Source organism: Microcaecilia unicolor, chromosome 3 (genome assembly GCF_901765095.1).
Source record: "Microcaecilia unicolor chromosome 3, aMicUni1.1, whole genome shotgun sequence".
NCBI classification, from domain to species: Eukaryota; Metazoa; Chordata; class Amphibia; order Gymnophiona; family Siphonopidae; genus Microcaecilia; species Microcaecilia unicolor.
Window position 1 is genome coordinate 72,403,239 of NC_044033.1, and position 21,695 is coordinate 72,424,933.

General features: G+C 44.4%; 1 protein-coding gene across 1 annotated transcript in view; it reads left to right on the forward strand.

Annotated features, from left to right (window-relative positions):
• The window catches only part of PTPN14 (protein tyrosine phosphatase non-receptor type 14), a 231,772-nt gene that overhangs the window by 185,385 nt on the left and 24,692 nt on the right, over window positions 1–21,695 (forward strand). The window contains 17 exon segments of the mRNA XM_030196037.1: window positions 2,048–2,102; window positions 6,865–6,943; window positions 7,695–7,708; window positions 7,710–7,806; window positions 7,809–8,000; window positions 8,003–8,092; window positions 8,095–8,279; window positions 8,281–8,334; window positions 8,336–9,103; window positions 9,106–9,174; window positions 15,847–15,912; window positions 15,914–15,992; window positions 18,223–18,226; window positions 18,374–18,429; window positions 18,432–18,503; window positions 18,506–18,523; window positions 18,526–18,583. Of these exon segments, the coding sequence (XP_030051897.1) occupies window positions 2,048–2,102; window positions 6,865–6,943; window positions 7,695–7,708; window positions 7,710–7,806; window positions 7,809–8,000; window positions 8,003–8,092; window positions 8,095–8,279; window positions 8,281–8,334; window positions 8,336–9,103; window positions 9,106–9,174; window positions 15,847–15,912; window positions 15,914–15,992; window positions 18,223–18,226; window positions 18,374–18,429; window positions 18,432–18,503; window positions 18,506–18,523; window positions 18,526–18,583 (1,956 nt within the window).

Below are 21,695 nucleotides of genomic sequence, written 5' to 3' on the forward strand. Positions count from 1 at the left end.
TAGCTGACGTCTTCCATGACAAGACTCGCAAGATTAATTTTGAATTCTCCACAAGGCCACCATCTCCTCCTCTACTTTGTTCACCTCTTTTTCCACTGGCCTTCCACACATTTTTCTTTTTTGGAAATTACAGAGGAGGAAACTGATCAAATTCTCTCGTCTTCTAATCTCACTATTTGTTCCTCTACCCTATTTTAGCTGCTCAGTTTCTCCAACCTGCAGTCATTCCCTCCGTCACATCCTCAATTGATCACTTGCCACTTCGACTGTTTCCTCTTCCTTCAAACATGTTGTGATCACACTGCCCCTCTAAAACCCTTCCCTGGACCCTACCGGCCTCGCTATCAGCCCACTCCCTCTTCCCTTTTCTTTCCAAACAGCTCAAATGCACCATTAATTTCTGCTGTCTTGATATTCTTTCATCTCAAATCATTCTAGATCCATTTTCTACATTCCACATAACTTACTCCTGCCAAAGTCTCCATTGACCTCTTTATAGCCAAGAGCCTATACTCAGTTCTTATCCTCCTTGGCCTGTCCACTGATTTTGATTCCACTGATCACGTCTACTCCTCAACACAATCTGGAGGAGTGGCCTAGAGGTTAGAGTGGTGGACTTTGGTCCTGGGGAAACGGGTTCGATTCCCACTGCAGGCACAGGCAGTTCCTTGTGACTCTGGGCAAGTCACTTAACCCTCCATTGCCCCAGGTACAAATAAGTACCTAAGCCGCATTGAGCCTGCCATGAGTGGGAAAGCGCGGGGTACAAATAAAACAAAAAAATTGAATTTCAGGATTTTACTCTGTCTTAGTCTTCTTTTTATCTCTCCACTCATACTTTTAGTACATCCTGACTGTGGTGACTTTCTGTACGGCACTACTGCTATCAGTTGCCATACCTCAAGGCTCTGTCAAACAGTTGTTCTCTCATGGGCAGATGATCAAAAGCCCTGCGCTGTTCCAAATAGCACTCTAAAAATTGCGCTGGAACAGTGCGGGGCTTTACCGCCCCTAAGATCAGAGATAATAGCATGCAAATTTATGTGCTCTATTATCTCTGATCACAGGGTAAAATATGGGAGGGTTCAGGCACAATCCTCCCGCACTTGTTTGACAGGTCTGGGACCACCAAACCACCAGACCCCAAACAACATGGCCCTGGTGGCCTAGTACCTCCACCCCAAGCCAAGCGACACGGGGACTGGAGATCTGGCAGGACTACAGTCCCCCCCCCCCCCCCCCCCCCCCCCCCCCGACACAAGTTCGAGTGGGGCTGGAGATCCGATGGGTCTCCAGCCCCACTAACCTCCCCCCCCCCCCCAAGCATCCCCTCAAATAGAGCCCTGGTGGCCCAGTGGGCTGCGAGTCAACCCCTCCAATCTGGTGGTCTAGCGGCCCTCTTCCCTACCCCCTACCATTGGGGGAGTAGGGGGCGGTCGTCCCTTATTCCTTCCCGTGGTCATCTGGTCATTTAGGGCACATTTTTGTGGCTTGGTCGTAAAAAAAAAAAAAGACCAAGTAAAGTCGTCCAAGTGTTCCTCAGGGACACCCTTCTTTTTTCCATTATTGGCCGAGGACACCCATGTGTTAAGCATGCCCCAGTCCCGCCTTCGCTATGCTTCCGATGCCCCCGGGATCTTTGGTCGTCCCCACGATGGAAAGTAGTTGAGGGCGCCCAAAATCGGCTTTCGATTATGCTGATTTGGGCGACCCTGGGAGAAGGACGCCCATCTCCCGATTTGTGTCTAAAGATGGGCGCCCTTCTCTTTCGAAAATGAGCCCAATGGTAACCCTACTGTGCCATTTTTATAGATGGATTTAAACAGCCTGATGTTACCTTTATATTTTTCAGAAATACATGGATAGGCAAGTTATATGTTCACTGGCTGCCAGTGAACATATGAGTTGCTGTGAACACCAGCCTGTTTGTTTTTTTTGTTCCACTTTCTCATTAAGACAAATATTTGTCCTCTGGATATTTTTGGCTGATAAATCTGAGTTTTGTGCATACAACTGAATAGCAATTATGTCTGCATTCCTCACACAGGCAATCAAGTACTCCACCTATCAGACGAAGGCCCACATGGAGTAAATCACCCTTGGTAAGTACCCCAGAGAAATTCATCAGCCATCTGGGTAGCACTGAGAAGAGAGCTAAAGCAGAACAGGATTTTCCCCAATCTAAAATGAAATCTGCTGTGAAAGGAGCACACATGCTACCTGGAGAAAAGCTACACTACCTTATCATTTCACTTATTACATTTTCTTTGGGTGTTCAAGGAGATAAAGTTAAGGTACCTTTTTTTGCATTTATATTTATGACCCGCTAAACGAAAAAGTATCAGAAGTGGGGTTACAAATAATAGAGATAAAGGCTATAAAAGTTTGAAGGGGTAAATTTGGGCAACTTTCATTTTTGAAATTTTTTTTAACAACTTTCATGTTTTTCCATGTTCCACAGCCTAAAAACTGCGGGTGCCTAAAGTGGGGCATGTGATTTCCGGGGTTAATTACTTTTATTGATAAACATTTCTCATTTTTTAAAGACATAGGGGTCCTTTTACTAAGCCACATAAGGGCCTACATGCGCCCAATGTGTGCAAGTTTCGAGTTACCGCCTGGCTACCACATGTGCTGAGTGGTAATTTCATTTTTGTCGCACGTCCAATATGCACGCCAGAAAATTATTTTTATTTTCTGGCACACGGCGCTACAACGCATTTGACACACGTAGGCCCTTACCACCCAGTTAACGCGTGAGACCTTACCGCTAATTCAATGGCTGGTGGTAAGGTCTCAGACCCAAAATGGATGCGCATCAATTTTCATTTTGCCGCACGTCCATTTTCGGTCAGAATTTTAAAAAGGCATTTTTACAGGTGCGCTGAAAAATGGATCTGCGCACGTCCAAAACATGCGCTTACACTACCGCAGGCCATTTTTCAGCGCACCTTAGTAAACGGACCCCATAATTAGTCCATACCTGAGACTGAAATTTGACAGGATTATGCAGTTGATATTCGGGCTGTACCGAATATTTGATTTGATTTGGCCCTAAATAGTGCCCTGAATACATTATTCATATTTGGCTTAATAGTTATTTAAATTTGAATACAAATAATCCAGGGCTGTACTGTGCTAAATTCTACTGAAATAAACATTGATTTCACATTGCACCTTTTATTATTTGTTATGTTAAAGCTCAATGCCCATTATTCGTATTTAGTATTTGTATTCGGCCGAATAATATTTTTTATTATTCGTATTCGGCTGAATAGTAAAATATGCTATTTGGTACAGCTCTAGTTGATATTCTTCTGTCTCAGTGATTTTCAACCTTTTTCATCTTGCGGCACACTGAAAAGGCGCAAAAATTGTCAAGACACACCATCAGTTTTTTACAGACGTATTTTATCAAACGAGTATTTACTGAAATATTCCAGCACTCAGACAGCATTTCTAACATAAATGTTACTACATTAAAGCAAATATAAATAATACAGCATCCCCTCTCTCTCTGATTTTATCCCTCTTCCCAATACTGCATGAAGCCCTGCTCTGATTCAAACACAGCCACCTGTGCATTACAACAACAGAAACCCTCTACTCTGCTACCACACTTTCCCGACAATTCAGGGTGTCATATTCCACATCCCCCCCCCCCCCCTCACACACACACACACACACATTTTTCTACTCTAGCAGGAACCTGTACTCCTGACACTTCCTCCAACTTTCCAGCACACAGTTTCCTGGAAATAAACCAAAGATGGTGTTACTCTTTGTGCCTCTTCCCTTGTATAGCAGTCTGGGCTCATAAATACTGCGTTTGGCTTGGTTCTGTCGACCCCTTGCATCAAAGTCTACTTATCAATTATTGTAGATGTTACATTTTTATTGGACTAACTTTAGCACGCCATTATCCACATATTCGTTGCCCCTTGTTTTCAACCTATCTAAATGTACTTCACCTCTAGTCTGGTGGCCACGTGCCTTTATTAGAAATGATGGAAGCTGTGACTGTGAGTTGACAGCAGGGGCGTGGCCAGATCTCGACATGATGGGGGGCACATTTTGGCTTGCCGCCTTCCTACCACCACTTCTACCACTCTGCCACCACTCCCCCCGCCCACCCGCCGCCGCTCCCCCCCACCCCTGCTGGAAGGTACCTTGGCTGGTGGGGGTCCCCAACCCCCACCAACTAAAGCGTTTGTCTCCACATTAAGCAACCTGTTATAAAATGAAAGGGAAATGGGACTTGATACACCGCCTTTCTGAGGTTTTTGCAACTACATTCAAAGCGGTTTACATATACTCAGGTACTTATTTTTTGTACCAGGGGCAATGGAGGGTTAAGTGACTTGCCCAGAGTCACAAGGAGCTGCAGTGGGAATGGAACTCAGTTCCCCAGGATCAAAGTCTACTGCACTAACCACTAGGCTGCTACTCCACATTACCTGTTATCCCCCCATATTCTATAAAAGCCGCCAAAATTGTGTGCGCAAATTTGGGTCGTGTGCGCAATTTAATTGAATATAATTAAATTTAATTGGACTTTACCCACGTGGTTGATTTACACGCAATCAGAAGAAGGGGGTGCGGCAATGGGAGAGGCATGGGTGGAATGGGGGCATTCCTAGCATTTACGTGCATTGTTATAGAATTTATTTATTTATTTATTGCATTTGTATCCCACGTTATCCCACCTCTTTGCAGGCTCAAGGGATAAGGAATAAGGGGGATTTGCACCTAATTTAGTTGTGTACATTTGCACCACGTTTCAGTTGGTGCAATAGCTGCGCCTAATGTTAGGTGTGACTCCCGAGCATAAGTGCTTTTCTATGTACCATGCCTAACATTAAGCACAGCTTCTAGAATAGCGCTTTTTTGGCACCATATATAGAATCTACCCTATAAGTATGTGCACCCAATTACTATAAAGAACACAGGTTGTATTATCGCCCTCCCTGTTGTGATAATTAGGACAACATAAATATTTTCTGCTTTACTTCACAAGTTATTTCATGAAGGCAGCAGTGATTTCCAGAGATTACTAATCTTGACATTAGAGAATGACATGGTGACAAAGTTTGTCCCTGTACCCGCCCCGTCCACGTAGGTTCTGTCTCCGTCTCTGTCCCGTCCCCTCAGGCCCTGTCTCCGTCCCCCACCCTATCCCCGCAAGTTCTGTCCCCTTCCCTGCCCCATCCCCGTGGGCTCTGTCCTCATCTGCAAAAGCCTTGAACACTTATGATTTTATATTTAAATCTTTTTATTAAAGTATAACAAGGAACAATATGCTGTGCAACTGTTTATAAATCACAACTAGAAAACAATAATATCAACGAGCAACCATAATAACCTCCCACCATCACCACCCTCTACCCTTCCATCCCCAAGAATAGCTGATTTCTACTATCCTAGGGAATCCTAATCCACCCTGTTAAAATGTCCATGAGTACAAAATACAACCCATTCTATATGCCCTAGCGGGGGAGAAATATGCCTGTTATGATTTTTTCATCTGTGGCTGAATTAAGTCATCAACAATCTCAGGATTCAGTCTAGCTCTCCCCTCTTCCATGGTCCTTCCTCAATAGAAGATGTCTTCTTAGAAGATGTGCTGGTAGCAGGAATGTACAGGATCCCCCATACAAATTTTGCTAGCTGTGCTCAGCATGTTTTCATCACTCAAACATAATAACAGTCCAGTCCATTAGCAGGCTTCAAAGCTGAAAATTTGTCCCCGTCCCCATCCGTGCCCCATCCCCCATGGGATTTGTCCCCGTCCCCATTCCCACAGTTCCCGTGGGTTCCCGTGTCATTTTGTACTTGACATTACTATTGCACGCTGGTAGAGGGAAAGAATGAGTCCTCTGTAAGAGAGAATTAATGTATGTTTTTCTTCTCTGTCCCAATGTCTGCATCCTTCTCTGTCCAGCTGATATGTTCCATAACTTTTCACTCTAGTTTCTTATCCACAGGGTTTGTCAGTTTTCAGTCTAAGATCCTGGATTTCAGTGGATGGTGTGGTCCATTCTTTAGAAATAATGTTGTATCTGCTATTGATGCCCACTTGGGCCCAGAGAATTAGAAATAGAGACTCAAACTGGTCCTCCACTGTAAGAGATGCAATTAATTCAACCACCAAAAAATTGTAGCCTATCATACGTCCTCTCTAAGAAATGGCTGTATGTATTGGTAGGACACCTGCAGACCCAGTAGTTGAGATGCACACTCCAGGGGCGTAGCCAGACAACAGATTTTGGGGTGGCCTAGGCAAGAAGTGGTTGGGCACCAAGTGTTCTCTCCCCCCCACCCCCCCCCCACCTAAAAAATATCTCAGCTGGCGGAAAAATGCTTCTTTCCACGTTGGTGGTCTGCAGCAGGCATGTGCTTAAAACTGAGCATGCGCAGATACCGGTATCGTGGAGAGTAGCATTTTTGTTACCATCAGGGAGAAAACTTCAGCTACCAGTAAACATGTGCTACTGTTGGGTGGGTCTGAGCCCTAGGTGGGTGGCACTGGCCCACCTAGGCCCACCTGTGGCTATGCCACTGGCACACTCCCCAGTCAGTGCTGAAGTGCAACAGCTGTATTGGTGCGGGGAAACTGTATTCATTTCAGGCTAACAACAAGACCCTGTCCAAAGATGGTGTTGTACATGAGCTTTTGGTATCACACAGGCAGCTCCTTAGATTTGTCTGAAGAGATCTTTATGGCGTCAAATATTACAATCACGGGGTTTGGTTAGAGGTTGTTTGATTACCATAGTAATGTGTTTGTTCCATTTAGTAGCAGAAACCAAAAACTGAGCATTGAGTTGAGATTTTTGAGACTTACTTTTCTATTTTTTCTTCCAGCCACGACAGCAGCCATTTATTCTACCCCCTATGCACATCCCATGTGGAGAGCATTACACAGAAACGCACACATCACAAGGTATTTCCTGGAGTTTTCCACTAATTACAAGTTAGAGATAAGGTGCCCTCCTCCCACCCCACGCCTTCCACAGAGTTGGCTGTTGGATGTGAGAAATTCCACAAAGGGACATCACCACAGTCCCATGACTGATGACGATAAAATCTGGGATAGAATACAGGATTTCATTTTGCCACAGTTGGTTAGTTCTTGGCCCTCTTCTTGGAGAGCTGAGCCATGTTTCTAGGCTTTAGTCTCGCTAAAGTTTCTCTGATAATTTTATTCTGTACTATATATCCTTCCATTCCACCCACCAGCTGCTTGCATTAGGTCACTTTACCATGTGCAAGGCAGAAAGACTCCTTGAGATATGACTATGACCTCAACAGCTGACCTCCAAGAGGGAGAGAAACCAATGTAGTTGAAACTTTGCATGCTGTTACAAGATGTGTGTGTTATGATCCTGAAAATGAGAGACCCTGGCCTCTCTTTAACTGGCTTTTCGTGTAAGCATATCTGATAAAGACCAAAGAGTTAAAGTTAACCTTGTGCCATAGAATCTTAAACATTAATATAACATTTTTACCATAGTTTTGTTTTTTCTTGAAGAGGCCATTTTGTAAGTTCGTCTCTTTTATTCCTGCAGCAATTATAATTTCTGATTGCTTACAAGGGGAAGAAGGCAGGAAGAATGCACTTGAATGTAATATGTTTTTACATGCTAGCCACGTTTGCTAAGCTGCATTTGTTCCTTATCTTTTGCAACACGCAGACAGCATTTTTCCATGGAAATGAGGATGCATTCTATTATAGATCTGAAACCAAGCTTGGACCGGTGTCCAAGTGGGACTTTAGTTATATGAATGGTACAGTGCCAAATGGCAGTGGTGCAGTGCCCACAGCATGAACTCTCTGAACTGTTCACCAAACTTCATCCAGCCTTCTCCACTGTCTTCCAATGTCAGCATCCCAGGAAGTGACATCATGAGAGCTGATTACATTCCCAGCCATAGGCATAGTGCAATCATTGTGCCTTCCTATAGGCCAACTCCAGATTATGATACTGTAATGAGACAGATGAAAGAGGCATTATTCATATGGACTGCCAAAGTCAGTCTTTGAGGAACCTCAACATTGGAAACACACACGCTTACAACCAACCTGAGGACTTAGTTATAGTCAGCCTGAGATTCAGGAAAGGCATCCTTATGCAAACCCTTATGGACACCAGGGTTGCTTATAACAAACCATTAATCCCAACTGACCAAGTGAATCCAACAACACTGTGCAAAGTACGACAGCAGCCAATGCCATATCCCATACGGTAAGCACACCAGAACTGGCTAACATGCAGCTTTCAGAGCAGCCAAAACTACAATACTGCTCATATGTTAAGAAATTACTTTTGTAGACCCTCCACCTCCTTACCCACGTCCTCGTCCTGCCACAAGCACACCTGATCTAGCAAGCCACCGTCACAGGTATGTCAGTGGTAGTAGCCCTGATCTAGTGACTCGGAAGGTCCAGTTGTCGGTAAAGACATTTCAAGAAGACAGTTCACCTGTGGTTCATCAGTCTCTTCAGGAGGTCAGCGGAGCCTCTTCTGGTGGCCAAACATCATCCGTTCTGAACAAGCGGCACAGTTTTGAGGTCATTAGCAGTATGGTGCGTGGAATGGAAGCAATGGCTTTAAAGACTTTAAATGCACCTTTGCCACGCAGGAATACATTGCGAGAACAGGTGCCATCGGAACAACCCATACAGAAAACCCATGAGATCCAGCAGCTCCCTTCATTCCATCACAAGAAAACGCTTTCGGATGCTACCATGTTGATACACAGCAGCGAGAGTGAGGAGGAAGAGGAAACCTCAGAACCTGTCTCACAGATGATCCATGGGACCATGGAGTATAGTGCCCGGCTACAAGCCGTCTTGGCTAGAATCCCAAATAAACCTCCTCCAGAGTACCCTGGGCCACGGAAGAGTGTGAGCAATGGAGCTCTAAGACAGGGTCGAGCAAAGATCGCTCTGGCTAGAGCCGAAGCCATGAACCCTAGGCCTTCACAGATCCCCTGCGTCTCTCGAGCAGATCAAGTGGTAATAAACGGACCCTCACTTGGGCCTTCTATCTCTGAACCAGACCTCACCAGTGTAAAAGAAAGGGCCAAGAAAGAACCGGTATAAAAGAGAGACCTGTGTCCGAAATGTTTTCTCTGGAGGACAATATTGTAGAAAGCGAAGTTAAAATGAGAGTAAGTACTGTGCTCCTCAATATGTGTGTTTTTCTTTGTTAATTATTGTAGGAAAGGCAGGGAACTGTAGGTCGTTTTTTTCAGAGCTCAGTTTAATATAATCTTGTGTTTACCCTCTTCAGTGCCAGATCTACTGGAGGCCATATTGGGGGGTGGGGGGGGAGGGGGTAATGCTATTACAGTGTACATACTTTCTCCTATAGCAGTGGATCCCAACCTGACTGGGGAACCCCAGCCAGTCAGGTTTTCAGGATATCCACAATGAATATTCATGAGAGAAATTTGCATGCACCTCCTCCACTGCAAGCAAATGTCACTCATGAATATTTGGTTTGGAACCATTGCTCTATAGAATGCTAGTGTAACAGGTGAAATACATCCCTATAATTTAGGCACAAGTGCTTTTGCCAGCCATAGAGTGGGGGCACCTAAATGTCGAAGATAAATGCTTAAATTATAGTTTGAATAAGTTATGTGCATGCGAGCCCTGCCCATGTGTACACCTACATGTAAAATCCACACTGTGTACAATATATGCACTTTTACAAAATAGCTCTTGCTGGATTTATGTCATTTACACATGATACTACCATTATTCTAACCATTTCCATGCATATTCAGTACATAAACATTAGCACCCACCTTAGAGATTTACCTGTCTGTATGGGGTCAATATTCAGCCAGCGGTGATCAGCAGTTTGCTGATCGCCGCCAGCGCTAAATCCGGAACTTCAATGCCGGGCCATGTCCAGGCACTGTCTTTGAATTTCCGGATTTGCAGAGCCGGCTAATTCATATCGATATTCAGCACTTAACTGGCTATGGGGCACTGCATAAAGGGCTCCTTGTACAAAGCCACACTGCAAAAGGTGTGACAAATGCGACATAGCCCATTCAAGTCCTATGGTCTTCATCACGTTTGCCGTGCTGGAAAAGCTAGCGTGGCTTTGTAAAAGGATACCAAAGATAGGACTGACTTTTATACAGTCCAAGTTTAATCAATATTTGATATACCTCTTATTCGTGGAACATGCTAAGGGCCAGATTCTATATTTGGCGCTTAAAAAATCCGCTCAGTAAAGATTTCCGTGTAACCGTATTCTATAAGTGGAGCCTAGATTTAGGCATGGCATGTAGAATACTCTTAGGTGGAAATCCTAGTTCTTCCATTTAGGCCAATGAAAATGTAGCCCAAATCCCTGCATGTAGATTTATTTCGCACTGGGCCATATTCTATAACTGCGCACATAAATTTTGGAACTCCCATACAAAACACCTGTTTCCCCGCCCATAGCCATGCCTCTTTTGAACTAAGCGCATTAGAATTTAGGCACAGTTAGTTACAGAATATGCTTAGCGAGTTGTGCGCGTAAATTATAATTATTGCCAATTAGTGTTCATTATTGCTTGTTAAGTGCTGTTATCAACGCTGATTAGCTTGTTAAAGTCAATTAAGTTACGTGCATTGTTGTAGAATATGCCTAGAAACATAGAAACATAACGGCCAGATAAAGACCATATGACCCATCCCATCCTCTGTAATCCTAACTCTTCCTTTTCCTAAGCGATCCCACATGCTTATCCCATGCCTTTTTAAATTCTGGAGCAGTCCTCGACTCCACAACCTCCACAGGGAGGCCATTCCATGCCTCCACCACCCTTTCTGTGAAATAGTAACATAGTAGTACATAGTAGATGACGGCAGAAAAAGACCTGCACGGTCCATCCAGTCTGCCCAACAAGACAGCTCATGTGTGCTACTTTTGGTATACCCTACTTTGATTCGTACCTGTGCTCGTCAGGGCACAGACCGTATAAGTCTGCCCAGCACTAGCCCCGCCTCCCAACCACCGGCTCTGGCATAGACCGTATAAGTCTGCCCAGCACTATCCCCCGCCTCCCAACCTCCAGTCCCGCCTCCCCCCACTGGCTCTGGCACAGGACAGTATAAGTCTGCCCCGCACTATCCCCGCCTCCCAACCTCCAGCCCCGCCTCCCACTACCGGCTCTGCTATCCAATCTCGGTTAAGCTCCTGAGGATCCTTTCCTTCTGAACAGGATTCCTTTATGTTATCCCACGCATGTTTGAATTCCGTTACCGTTTTCCTCTCCACCATCTCCCGCGGGAGGGCATTCCAAGCATCCACCACTCTCTCCGTGAAGAAATACTTCCTGACATTTTTTCTTGAGTCTGCCCCCCTTCAATCTCATTTCATGTCCTCTCGTTCTACCGCCTTCGTATCTCCGGAAAAGGTTCGTTTGCAGATTAATACCTTTCAAATATTTGAAATATTGAATAGTACTTCCTTAGATTACTCCTAAGCCTATTCCCTCTTAACTTCGTCATTTGCCCCCTCATTCCAGAGCTCTCCTTCAGTTGAAAAAAGGCCCTCTTCTGTACATAATGCCCCTTGAGATATTTAAACGTCTCTATCATGTCTTCCTCTCTCCCTCCTCTCTTCCAGCGTATACATGTTGAGTTCATAAACCTGTCCCTATAATTGCCATACTGGGAAAGACCAAAGGTCCATCGAGCCCAGCATCCTGTTTCCATCAGTGGCCCAATCCAGGTCACAAATACCCAGCAAGATCCCAAAAATGTACAAAACATTTTACACTGCTTTATCCCAGAAATAGTGGATTTTCCTCTAGTCCATTTAATAACGGTCTATGGACTTTTCCTTTAGGAAGCCGTCCAGACCTTTTTTTAAGCTCTGCTAAGCTAACCGCCTTTACCACATTCTCTGGCAACGAATTCCAGAGTTTAATTACACGTTGAGTGAAGAAAACTTTCTCCGATTCGTTTTAAATTTACTACATTGTAGCTTCATCACATGCCCCCTAGTCCTAGTATTTTTGGAAAGCGTGAACAGACGCTTCTCATCTACCCGTTCAACTCCACTCATTATTTATAGACCTCTATCATATCTCCCCTCAGCGCCTTTTCTCCAAGCTGAAGAGCCCTAGTCACTTTAGACTTTCCTCATAGGGAAGTCGTCCCATCCCCTTTATCATTTTCGTTGCCCTTCTCTGCACCTTTTCTAATTCACTATATCTTTTTTGAAATGCGGCGACCAGAATTGGACACAATATTCGAGGTGCAGTCGCACATGGAGCGATACAATGCATTATAACATCCTCATTTTTGTTTTCCATTTGTTTCCTAATAATACCTTACATTCTATTTGCTTTCTTAGCCGCAGCAGCACACTGAGCAGAAGGTTTCAACGTATCATCAACGACGACACCTAGATCCCTTTCTTGGTCCGTGATTCCTAACGTGGAACCTTGCATGACGTAGCTATAATGCAAGGTTCCACGTTGATGATACGTTGAAACCTTCTGCTCAGTGTGCTGCTGCGGCTAAGAAAGCAAATAGAATGTTAGGTATTATTAGGAAAGGAATGGAAAACAAAAATGAGGATGTTATAATGCCTTGGTATCGCTCCATGGTGCGACCGCACCTCGAATACTCCACTGACAACATCCTTTTCTTCAGAGCAAGCTCCATTTACTGCTACCCTCTGTCTCCTTCCATTCAACCAATTTTTAACCCAATCAGTTACTCTTGGTCCCATACCGAGGGTACTCAATTTATCAGTCGCCTGTGCGGAACCATGTGAAAGGCTTTGCTGAAATCCAAGTATATCACATCAAGCGCCCCTCCCACGTCCAACTGTTTGGTCACCCAGTCAAAGAAGACAGTCAGATTCATCTGACACGATCCGCCACTAGTGAAGCCATGCTGCCTCAGGTCCCACATTCCATTTAGTTCAAGAAATCTCACAGTCCTCCTCTTTAGAATCATTTCCATTAGCTTACTCACCACCGAGGTCAGACTGTTCCCAATCTCCTCCTTCCTTCCAATCTTGTGCAAAGGAACCACATCCGCCCTTCTCCAGCCCACCGGGACCACTCCAGTTTCTAAGGAAGCATTGAAGAGGTCCGTCAGCGGAGCCGACAGAACTTCTCCGAGTTCCTTGAGCACCCTCTGATGTATCCCATCCGGCCCCATCGCTGTTGTCTACTTTTAATTTGGCTAGCTCCTCACGAGCACAGTACTCCGTAAATGGGTCTTGATCTACCATACATCCATCCCCTTTAGCCTTTGTTTTCTGCATCCCTACCCTCCGGTCTTTCATTCATGAACACAGAGCTAAAATATTTGTTCAGCAGTTCAGCTTTATCCTTATCTTCCATATATTAGTGCTGATCTCTAGGCACACTATATAGAATCCATTTACACCAACGAAAACATGGTGTAAATCCCGGCATGTAGATTTAGGCACAGAGGGCCATTTTCTATAACAGTGCAAGTAAATTTTGGAACAGCCATGAAACGCCCATTTTCCCACCCATAACCATGCCCCTTTTTGCCTGCACGCACTAAAATTTAGGCACTCTGCATTACAGAATTGCTTAGCGATTTGCGCACGTAAATTCTAATTATTGTCAATTAGTGCTCATTATGTTTAAATCATCTTTATTCATATAACAAAGGTTAAATGCCAGTGCTCATTATTTATTAAGTCCTGTTAACAGTGCTGATTGGCTTGTTAATCTAATTAAGTTATGTGCATTGTTATAGAATATGCTTGTATTTTGGTGCGTGTCTCTAGGCGTGCTATATGAGGGTATGCGGTTTCCTTGTCTGGTTAAGTGTCTACTGTGCCCCCGCAACACCCCCAAAATAGCCAGTTTTGAGTTTGACGCTAATGAAAACATTATTTTCAGCGATGCTAACCGATTAAGTACCATTGAAAATGACCGGCTAGCCCTAAACAGGCAATTTAACCGATATGGAACCATTTCTGGCTGGTTAAATCGCTTGAATATCAACCCCTTTATTGCTAGAAAAGGTCACCCCCACCACCACCACCATATAACAGTATGCTGTGAGACAGTTTTATGTGAACAAGGACCTCTGTCATGTGAGGGTTAGATATAAACAGTGAATAATGTCTAGCATTTGGCCACTTTAATATCTGTAGAAGGCTTAAATAACAGCATTAAAAAAGTAGGGAAAACATTATTTGAATTTTCTATTGAAAAGCATTAATGTTCATTAATAATACTGTAAGAATATTGATAAATCATTATTAGCATTAAAACATAGAGGATCAATTTTCAAAAGGATCTATTTGGCTACCAGCTGCTGATACCATATAAATCCCATATCTGTTGATGGTGAAAATGTTCAGATAGAATAGAGCTAAAAATGTGTCTGAATAAAATGGGACCGGGTCTGGGTTGGTCAAAGAGGGAACTAAAAATGAGCTGAATAGCACATAACTTGGTGGAGGTCAGCATATCTTTTTCAAATGATGAATATATTGACTGCTGGCCATTAGACAGCCAAAATATCCTGCCACTATGCAGATAATCTATTTGGAAGGCCTAAAGAAAACACAGCACAGAGAATGGCTGAATATTGTTGCTGTTTGTATAGTGGCTGGCCATCAGCGGCGAATGCCTATATTCAGTGCCATTGACCACGTTATTTGAAAAAAATATGTTGACAGTTTACCTGGGATCTGTAGAATCCACAAGTCTTGTGCTGCATCAGGACCGCCGGGGCAGGGCTGCTGCCCCAGGATTTCCGCTGCTTCTACCCCCCCACCTCTGCCACCGCCGCAACTTACAAGTACCTTAGCTGACAGGGATCCCAAGGCCCTGCCAGCAGAAGTCTTCCTCCAGCGCTGGTCTTCACTCTGCCTATTGCCTTTCCCTCGGCTATGTTTCCTCTCAATGCATGCTCGGTTTCAAAACCGAGCATGTGCGGCCTGAGGGGTAAAGGAGCCATTTGGCAAGCAATGGGCAGAATGAAGAGCAGCGCTGGAGGAAGACCTGCAGTGTCTGATCCTCCGGGTCCTCCCCAGCCTCCAAGGGGGCCCAGCGCCGGAGTTTTCTCTTTTCTGCTCCTGTCGGGACGCGATCACCCGGGTCCTGTCAGGAGCAGAAGAGAGGGAGAGACCCCAACGCTGGGCTCCCCTTGGAGGAGTGGGCCTGGGGAATCCTCCCCCCCCGACCTCCCTCTCAGCGGCCCTGTGCTGCATTCCCCACGCTGTGTCACCTGATCCTGGCATTTTGGCCTCATGTTTATCAGCTTGGGAGTATTTTTTTTAACGATCCTGTGTGGTTTAATAACAGAGGATCTTTGTGCCCTATTTTGCCTTATTAAATCAGAGCGAGCAGTATGGGAGGCCAGTCTCTGTGGCTGCTGTAATAAGTCTGGCTAGTCAAACAGCTTGCAGACCTGCAGTGCACAGCATCCAAGTTAGAGTATTTTGCTGAAACATTAGTACTGTGATTGGTTTCATTGTTCCACTGCTGCCCCCACATCAAAACAGAAACAACCAGAGGAAAAAAATATATATTTTACAGATGCGCTGAGACTTCTGTTTTGCAAGGGTCTTGGCGGTAGCAGACACTATAGTGTGGGAATTGTTCCTTTGGAAGTGGAACTCCTTTCCTCATGTAGGAACAGGCCCCTACAGGGCAGACTGGAAGAACGGAGGTTGTGTTTGAAATGTGACTTAGTTAATGGTGATCATCTGCATTCCTTGACCTGGCAAAGTTTGCAGATTCAGGAGATTAAAAATACATTCCAGCATTTGACTGGTATTATAAATAATTACACGGAGATGAAAACATGCCTTTTCTTGCCAAAAGAATCTGGAGAGGCAGAGGATGGCAGCCCTGGAGGCGCAGAAGGGGCCGTTGATGCTGGCAGCCCTGAAATGGGCTCTCAGTTTCTGGAGTTCCAGTGCTTGAGGACAGCCAAGATGAAACCTCTAAGGTGCCAACGGATTGAAAGGGTAAGAACAGCACTTAATGAATTACTTCCCCCCCCCCTTTGCCCCGTCCCCTCAGCAGCAGACCTTTAGTTCTGTGGTTCTTACAAACTGTGCATTCTTTGTTTCTTTCAAAGCATGCTTGAAAAGTATATATATATGTGTGTATATTTGGTTTGCATTTATCCATTGGGATGTTAGCAGTGCCACACCAGCAGTTATCACATGGACACATGAGCCGGTAGCAGTCAGGCCAGGCTAATTCTAGGTTTATGACGGATGCAAGAGATGGTAATCAGCCCCATGCAAAGTGAAACGTAACGCCAGCACTTCTGCTGCTTACCATTTTATTAGCCTGCGAGATTGAAAAATCTGTTCTTTTGGACTGTTGTTCGTGTTGTCTGTTGAAGCAGAAGTGCTCAGCAAAGTTTAAACTGAAACTTCACTCCAGCGGCGCCGGTGGTGGGTGGGGGGGTGGGGGGGGGGGGGGGGGAAGCTCAACTCTTCTGTAGCACTGCAGGTTTTCTCCCCCACATCGCCCTGATGGTATTGAAAAGGCAGAACTAGTATGGAACAGAGAAAACCGAGCACTCAGAGGGGCAATTTTGAAAGGGATTTCCTGTCGGTAAATGGGATTTTGGGTTACAGAAAAGGCTCCTTTGAAAATAGCTCTTTCCCCTTTGCAGAGAAAAAAAAAAGGAGCAAAGCTTGGGATGAGCCAGAGCTGATTGGCCCAGGGTCATTTAGGAATTTTTATGTGAAATCCCTGCTTTGGATGAGACTGCTGGTCAGATGTGAAAAGGAGCACCTACATGGTCTTGAAAGCTGATGTTACACTAAGGCACCCTTTTACACAATGGCCGCAGCAAAACCTGGGCTTACTGCATGCTAAAGTGGGACTTTCCCACGTGCTAAGCCAGATTTACCACATCACTTTATTAAGGATTATTTTCTATTTGTTTTTTTTTGCATGTCCCATGCTAATTTTTCCATTGGCACATGGGACTTGAAAAGGAATAATGCAGGAACACTGATATCCTCTTATTTAGGAGATGCCCCTGCATTATCCAGTTAGCGCATTTATATTAGTGTGTGCTATCTGCAAAATGCTTCCATGCTCACATCCCCGCCCATGACATACCCCCTCCTGAAATTTTTTTTTTAATTAAGTAGCACACGATTAGCACATTCTGATAGGCAATTACTGTAAAATACTCGAACATGTTTTGCAGTAACTTTATTTTTTTTTGTTACATTTGTACCCTGTGCTTTCCCACTCATGGCAGGCTCAATGCGGCTTACATATTATATACAGGTACTTATTTGTACCTGGGGCAATGGAGGGTTAAGTGACTTGCCCAGAGTCACAAGGAGCTGCCTGTGCCTGAAGTGGGAATCGAACTCAGCTCCTCAGTTCCCCAGGACCAAAGTCCACCACCCTAACCACTAAGCCACTCCTCCACTCCTTAACATCCCCATGTTAAGTGCCCTAAGATTGGAATTAAGGGTAGAAATTTGTCCCTCATGATGGTATAGATTCTGTACCAGTATAGAAAAAAGGTCTGGCGATGGCAGGTATAACAAGAAGTTCCATGCTGAATAATGATGCCTCCTTTTCAGTCATGTCTCTAGGGTTTGGAATTACACTACCGTACATTGTATTTCACTTTTCTGGTTCAGAGCAGTTTTACAGTAGGGACAGGAAGCTCAAAAGTTTTCATTCCACTTATTTCCCATGTCATTTGCTGCCGGTGTTCGCTTTGTTTTGTTAAGAGTGCATGCTCTTTCGAAATTTCAGGCCCCCATGCAAAAAAGACACACTAATATCGACAAATAAAAAAAAATAAAATGTGGCTTTTTCCTCCTTGTTTCATGTTGCTAATGACATGCAACAGCATGGGATATTTCGTTGATATTTCCCATGTCATTGCAAATGACCGACTGTCCTAGATTATAACCTCAGAATCAGATGTAGAGCCACAAAGAATATCCTTTGTCAAGATGCTCTTGGTCTCTGATGTATCCTGAAAAATTGACATAGAGGAGTACACAAAACATCAAAAGTTATTAAGGAGGAACGCAAGGGCATGCACCCACAGATGACAATCTCATAATCTCCTCTCTTTTGGCAAGTAGAGTAAAATAGGAACTTACCTAGAAACCCACTCCAGGTAGAGGTTCATTGATTCATTGTGCTCTCACCAGGCCTTATTTTGCTTTTTTTTTTTTTTTAAGTGGTTCCAGTAGAGTTAAGTCAGGTTCGTATATTAGATGAAAATCCAGAGGGTCCTAGGAGGCGATGGAGTGTATTTTAAATGTAGGTTGCACTCATTCTATCTGTGGATTTCAGCAGCTGCAACATTACAAGACACTCATTCCGCTCTGTGCTGATCATTTCAGTGTAGGCTGTTGAGGCAGAGGCTGGAGGAGGGCATGGTGTTCACAGAGTATGAGCAGATCCCGAAGAGAAGGGGGATGGCATGTTCACCACGGCTGCTCTGCCAGAAAACAGCGAGCGCAACCGCATCAGGGAGGTCATCCATATGAGGAGAACAGGGTGAGCTGGTCCCAACCAAAGAAAATAATACAGGTTACGTCAATGCATCCATATCAAGGTAAGAGCATAAGTCCTGCATCTCCAACTTTGTGCACTGAAGAAACTCGAGTGAATGCATGGCTTCTGTCAATTGCCATTGGTATGCCCGATGGTACTTCTGAGAAACAAAAAAAAAGAGGGAACCGAAAGTGCAGTGAAAAAAGCATAGCCAAACAAACAAAAAAAAAGCACGATGGGCCCCAAGAAATGGTGTAAAGGAACAAAATTATTTAAAAATCTGACACGGCCATGTTTGGTGTTAAGCCTGCATTAGAGATCAACTGGGTTTATGTTCCTACACAATTCAATTATGCATGTTCAGTCAGGTAAAAGTAGTTCAGTCCAGCATGTACACTGGTAACAATGATAAATCCAGAAACGTTCTGTGGATATCAGTTCAATGAGAGAAGATACTTTGTACTGCTGGCTGTCTGAGCTACTTTTACCTGACTGAACATATATCCAGCTGACCCCTGATGCAGGTGTAACACCAACCCGTGTCAGCTCTTTTAATACATTTTGTTCCTCTACACCATTCTTGAGGTCCATTGCGCTTTTTTTTGCTGTGCCATGGTACTTCTGCCAGGTAAATGTTTACATGCAGTCCAGATACCCTATTGGGCCTGCCGATAGTTTGGCTGTGCTTACATGCAGATGCTTCCCTACTCATTCAGGCTTCGAAAAACATTCCAAACATCCTTTTGCTTACATTGTGGAAGATTTGGTGGCAAAAAGATTGCTGTGCATTAAGCATGCTTGAAATATGTAGATATTATTGTGTTTGCATGCTTCACTTTGGGAGTTTGTGTTTGCATGCATCACTGTTGGGCAGTGCTTGGATTGATTCTGTTGTAAGTTATTCTTTAGGGTTGGGCTGAGGTGCAACCCCTATTTTAAAATATATTGTTCTCCAATGTTCACAAACAAGAAAAATCACATTTTATTAGAAGACTATCCTGCTTATTTTCGAAAGAGAAAGACACCCATATTTCGACCCAAATTGGGAGATGGGTGCCCAAATCGGTATAATCGAAAGCTGATTTTGGGCATCTCCAACTGCAATCTGTCGCGGGAACGGACAAAGTTGATGGGGGCCTGTCGGAGGCGTGCTGAAGGCTGGACTGGGGCCGTGTTTATCGGCCGAGGAGAGATGGGCGTGCTCGGCCGATAATGGAAAAAAAGAAGGGCGCCAGAAGCGAGAATTTGGGTCACTTTTTCTGGACCCTTTTTTCACGAACAAGTCCCCAAAAAGTGCCCCCAACTGCTCAGATGACCACTGGAGGGAATCGGATGACCACCCCTGACTCCCCCAGTGGTCACTAACCCCTCCCACCCAAAAAAAAAGAACTTTAAAAACTTTTTTTACCAGCCTGTATGCCAGCCTCAAATGTCATACCCAGCTCCATGACAGCAGTATGCAGGTCCCTGGAGCAGTTGTTAGTGGGTGCAGTGGCCTTCAGCCAGGTGGACCCAGGCCCATCCCCCCCTACCTGTTACACTTGTGGTGGTAAATGGGAGCACTCCCAACTGCCCCCAAAACCCACTGTACCCACATCTAGGTGCCCCCCTTCAGCCATAAGTGCTATGGTAATGGTGTAGAGTTGTGGGTTTGGGGGGGGGCTCAGCACCCAAGAGAAGGGAGCTATGGACTTGGGAGTTATTTTAATTTTTTTTTTAATTGTTACAAGTGCCCCCTAGGGTGCTCAGTTGGTGTCCTGGCATGTGAGGGGGGACCAGTGCACTAAGAATCCTGGCCCCTCCCACGACCAAATACCTTGGATTTGTTCGTTTTTGAGCAGGGCGCCTTCGGTTTCCATTATCGCTGAAAAAAGATACCGCCCAGCTCAAATCCGTATTATCGAAAAAAAAGATGGACGCCCATCTTTTTCGAAAATACTGTCTGGCCCGCCCCTTCATGTACCCGTCCTCGGAGATAGACGCCCATGGAGATGGGCGTTCGTCTTCGATTATGCCCCTCTATGGGTCCTGTTTACTAAGGTGAGTTAGCGGTTCTAATTTGCCTACAATTAGCACACGCACTAACCATGTAGGCGCCTATAGGGATATTGCAGGTGCGTACACGGTTAATGCTCGTACAAAGTTAGTGCACATTAATATAACTTGGCTTAGTAAACAGGGCCCTATGTTTCACAATTTGCAGCTCAGCTTGTGGTAAAACGGTATTTTTCAATCAAGTTATTAAGGTGTACCTGCTCAGTCTGGTCTTTAGAATATCCATAATGAACATTAGTATAGAGTGATGGAAGTGCATGCAAATCTGTCTCCTGAATATTCATTGCTGACAATCAAGAAGAGGCACAGTATCCAAGGGCATGATGGTAAACCAAACACAAACCAGAAAACGAAATGAAACACAAATAAATAAAAATAGGATTGACATTTACTGTATGACAGGTAAAAAAAAATTCTTAGAAAGCAAAATTAAAAAAAAAAAATTAAGACCAGATATAATCATTTTCATTTTTTGAATTTTTGCTTTGTACGAATTTTTTGCCTGTTTTATATATTAAATTGTAATCCTTGTTTTTTGTTTCTGGTTTGTGGCTCCTGACCAGTTAAATAGCACTTAACTTGCTATCTGCAAATATTCATCGGGAGATAGCCGGTTATATAAATATTTGCTGTCAGCACATAGCAGCTAAGCGGTTATATCATGTGATATAACTGGCTATCTGTGAATATTCATCAGTTTGCCAGCCAAGTTAAGTGGCCAAATTGGGCCGCCGAAATAACAGACTTATCTTTGCCTCTGTAAACGTAACCGGCCAGCACTGACCAGATTAACTTATCTGGTTATATTTATAGTGGCCAAAAAAACCCCTGGATATTCAATGCCAATCACCAGAATGGCTTGGCATTGAATATCCAGGCTCAGCGCCGACTGCGGGACTTAGCCGGCCTGTCTTCTGTGGCTTAGTATTGGCTCCAAAGAATATGGACGTGTTAAAAGGCCAAAGTGGACATCCATGTGCTTCAATGTCAAAGTACCGATTTGCAAAAGCAGCAAAGGGACGTCCAACCACTGTAGTGTGTTCATATAGCAAGGGGATGTGTTTTGGGTGGGAATAGGGAGGGCCTGAAATCTGGACACCCAAGAGCAATAACCAAGA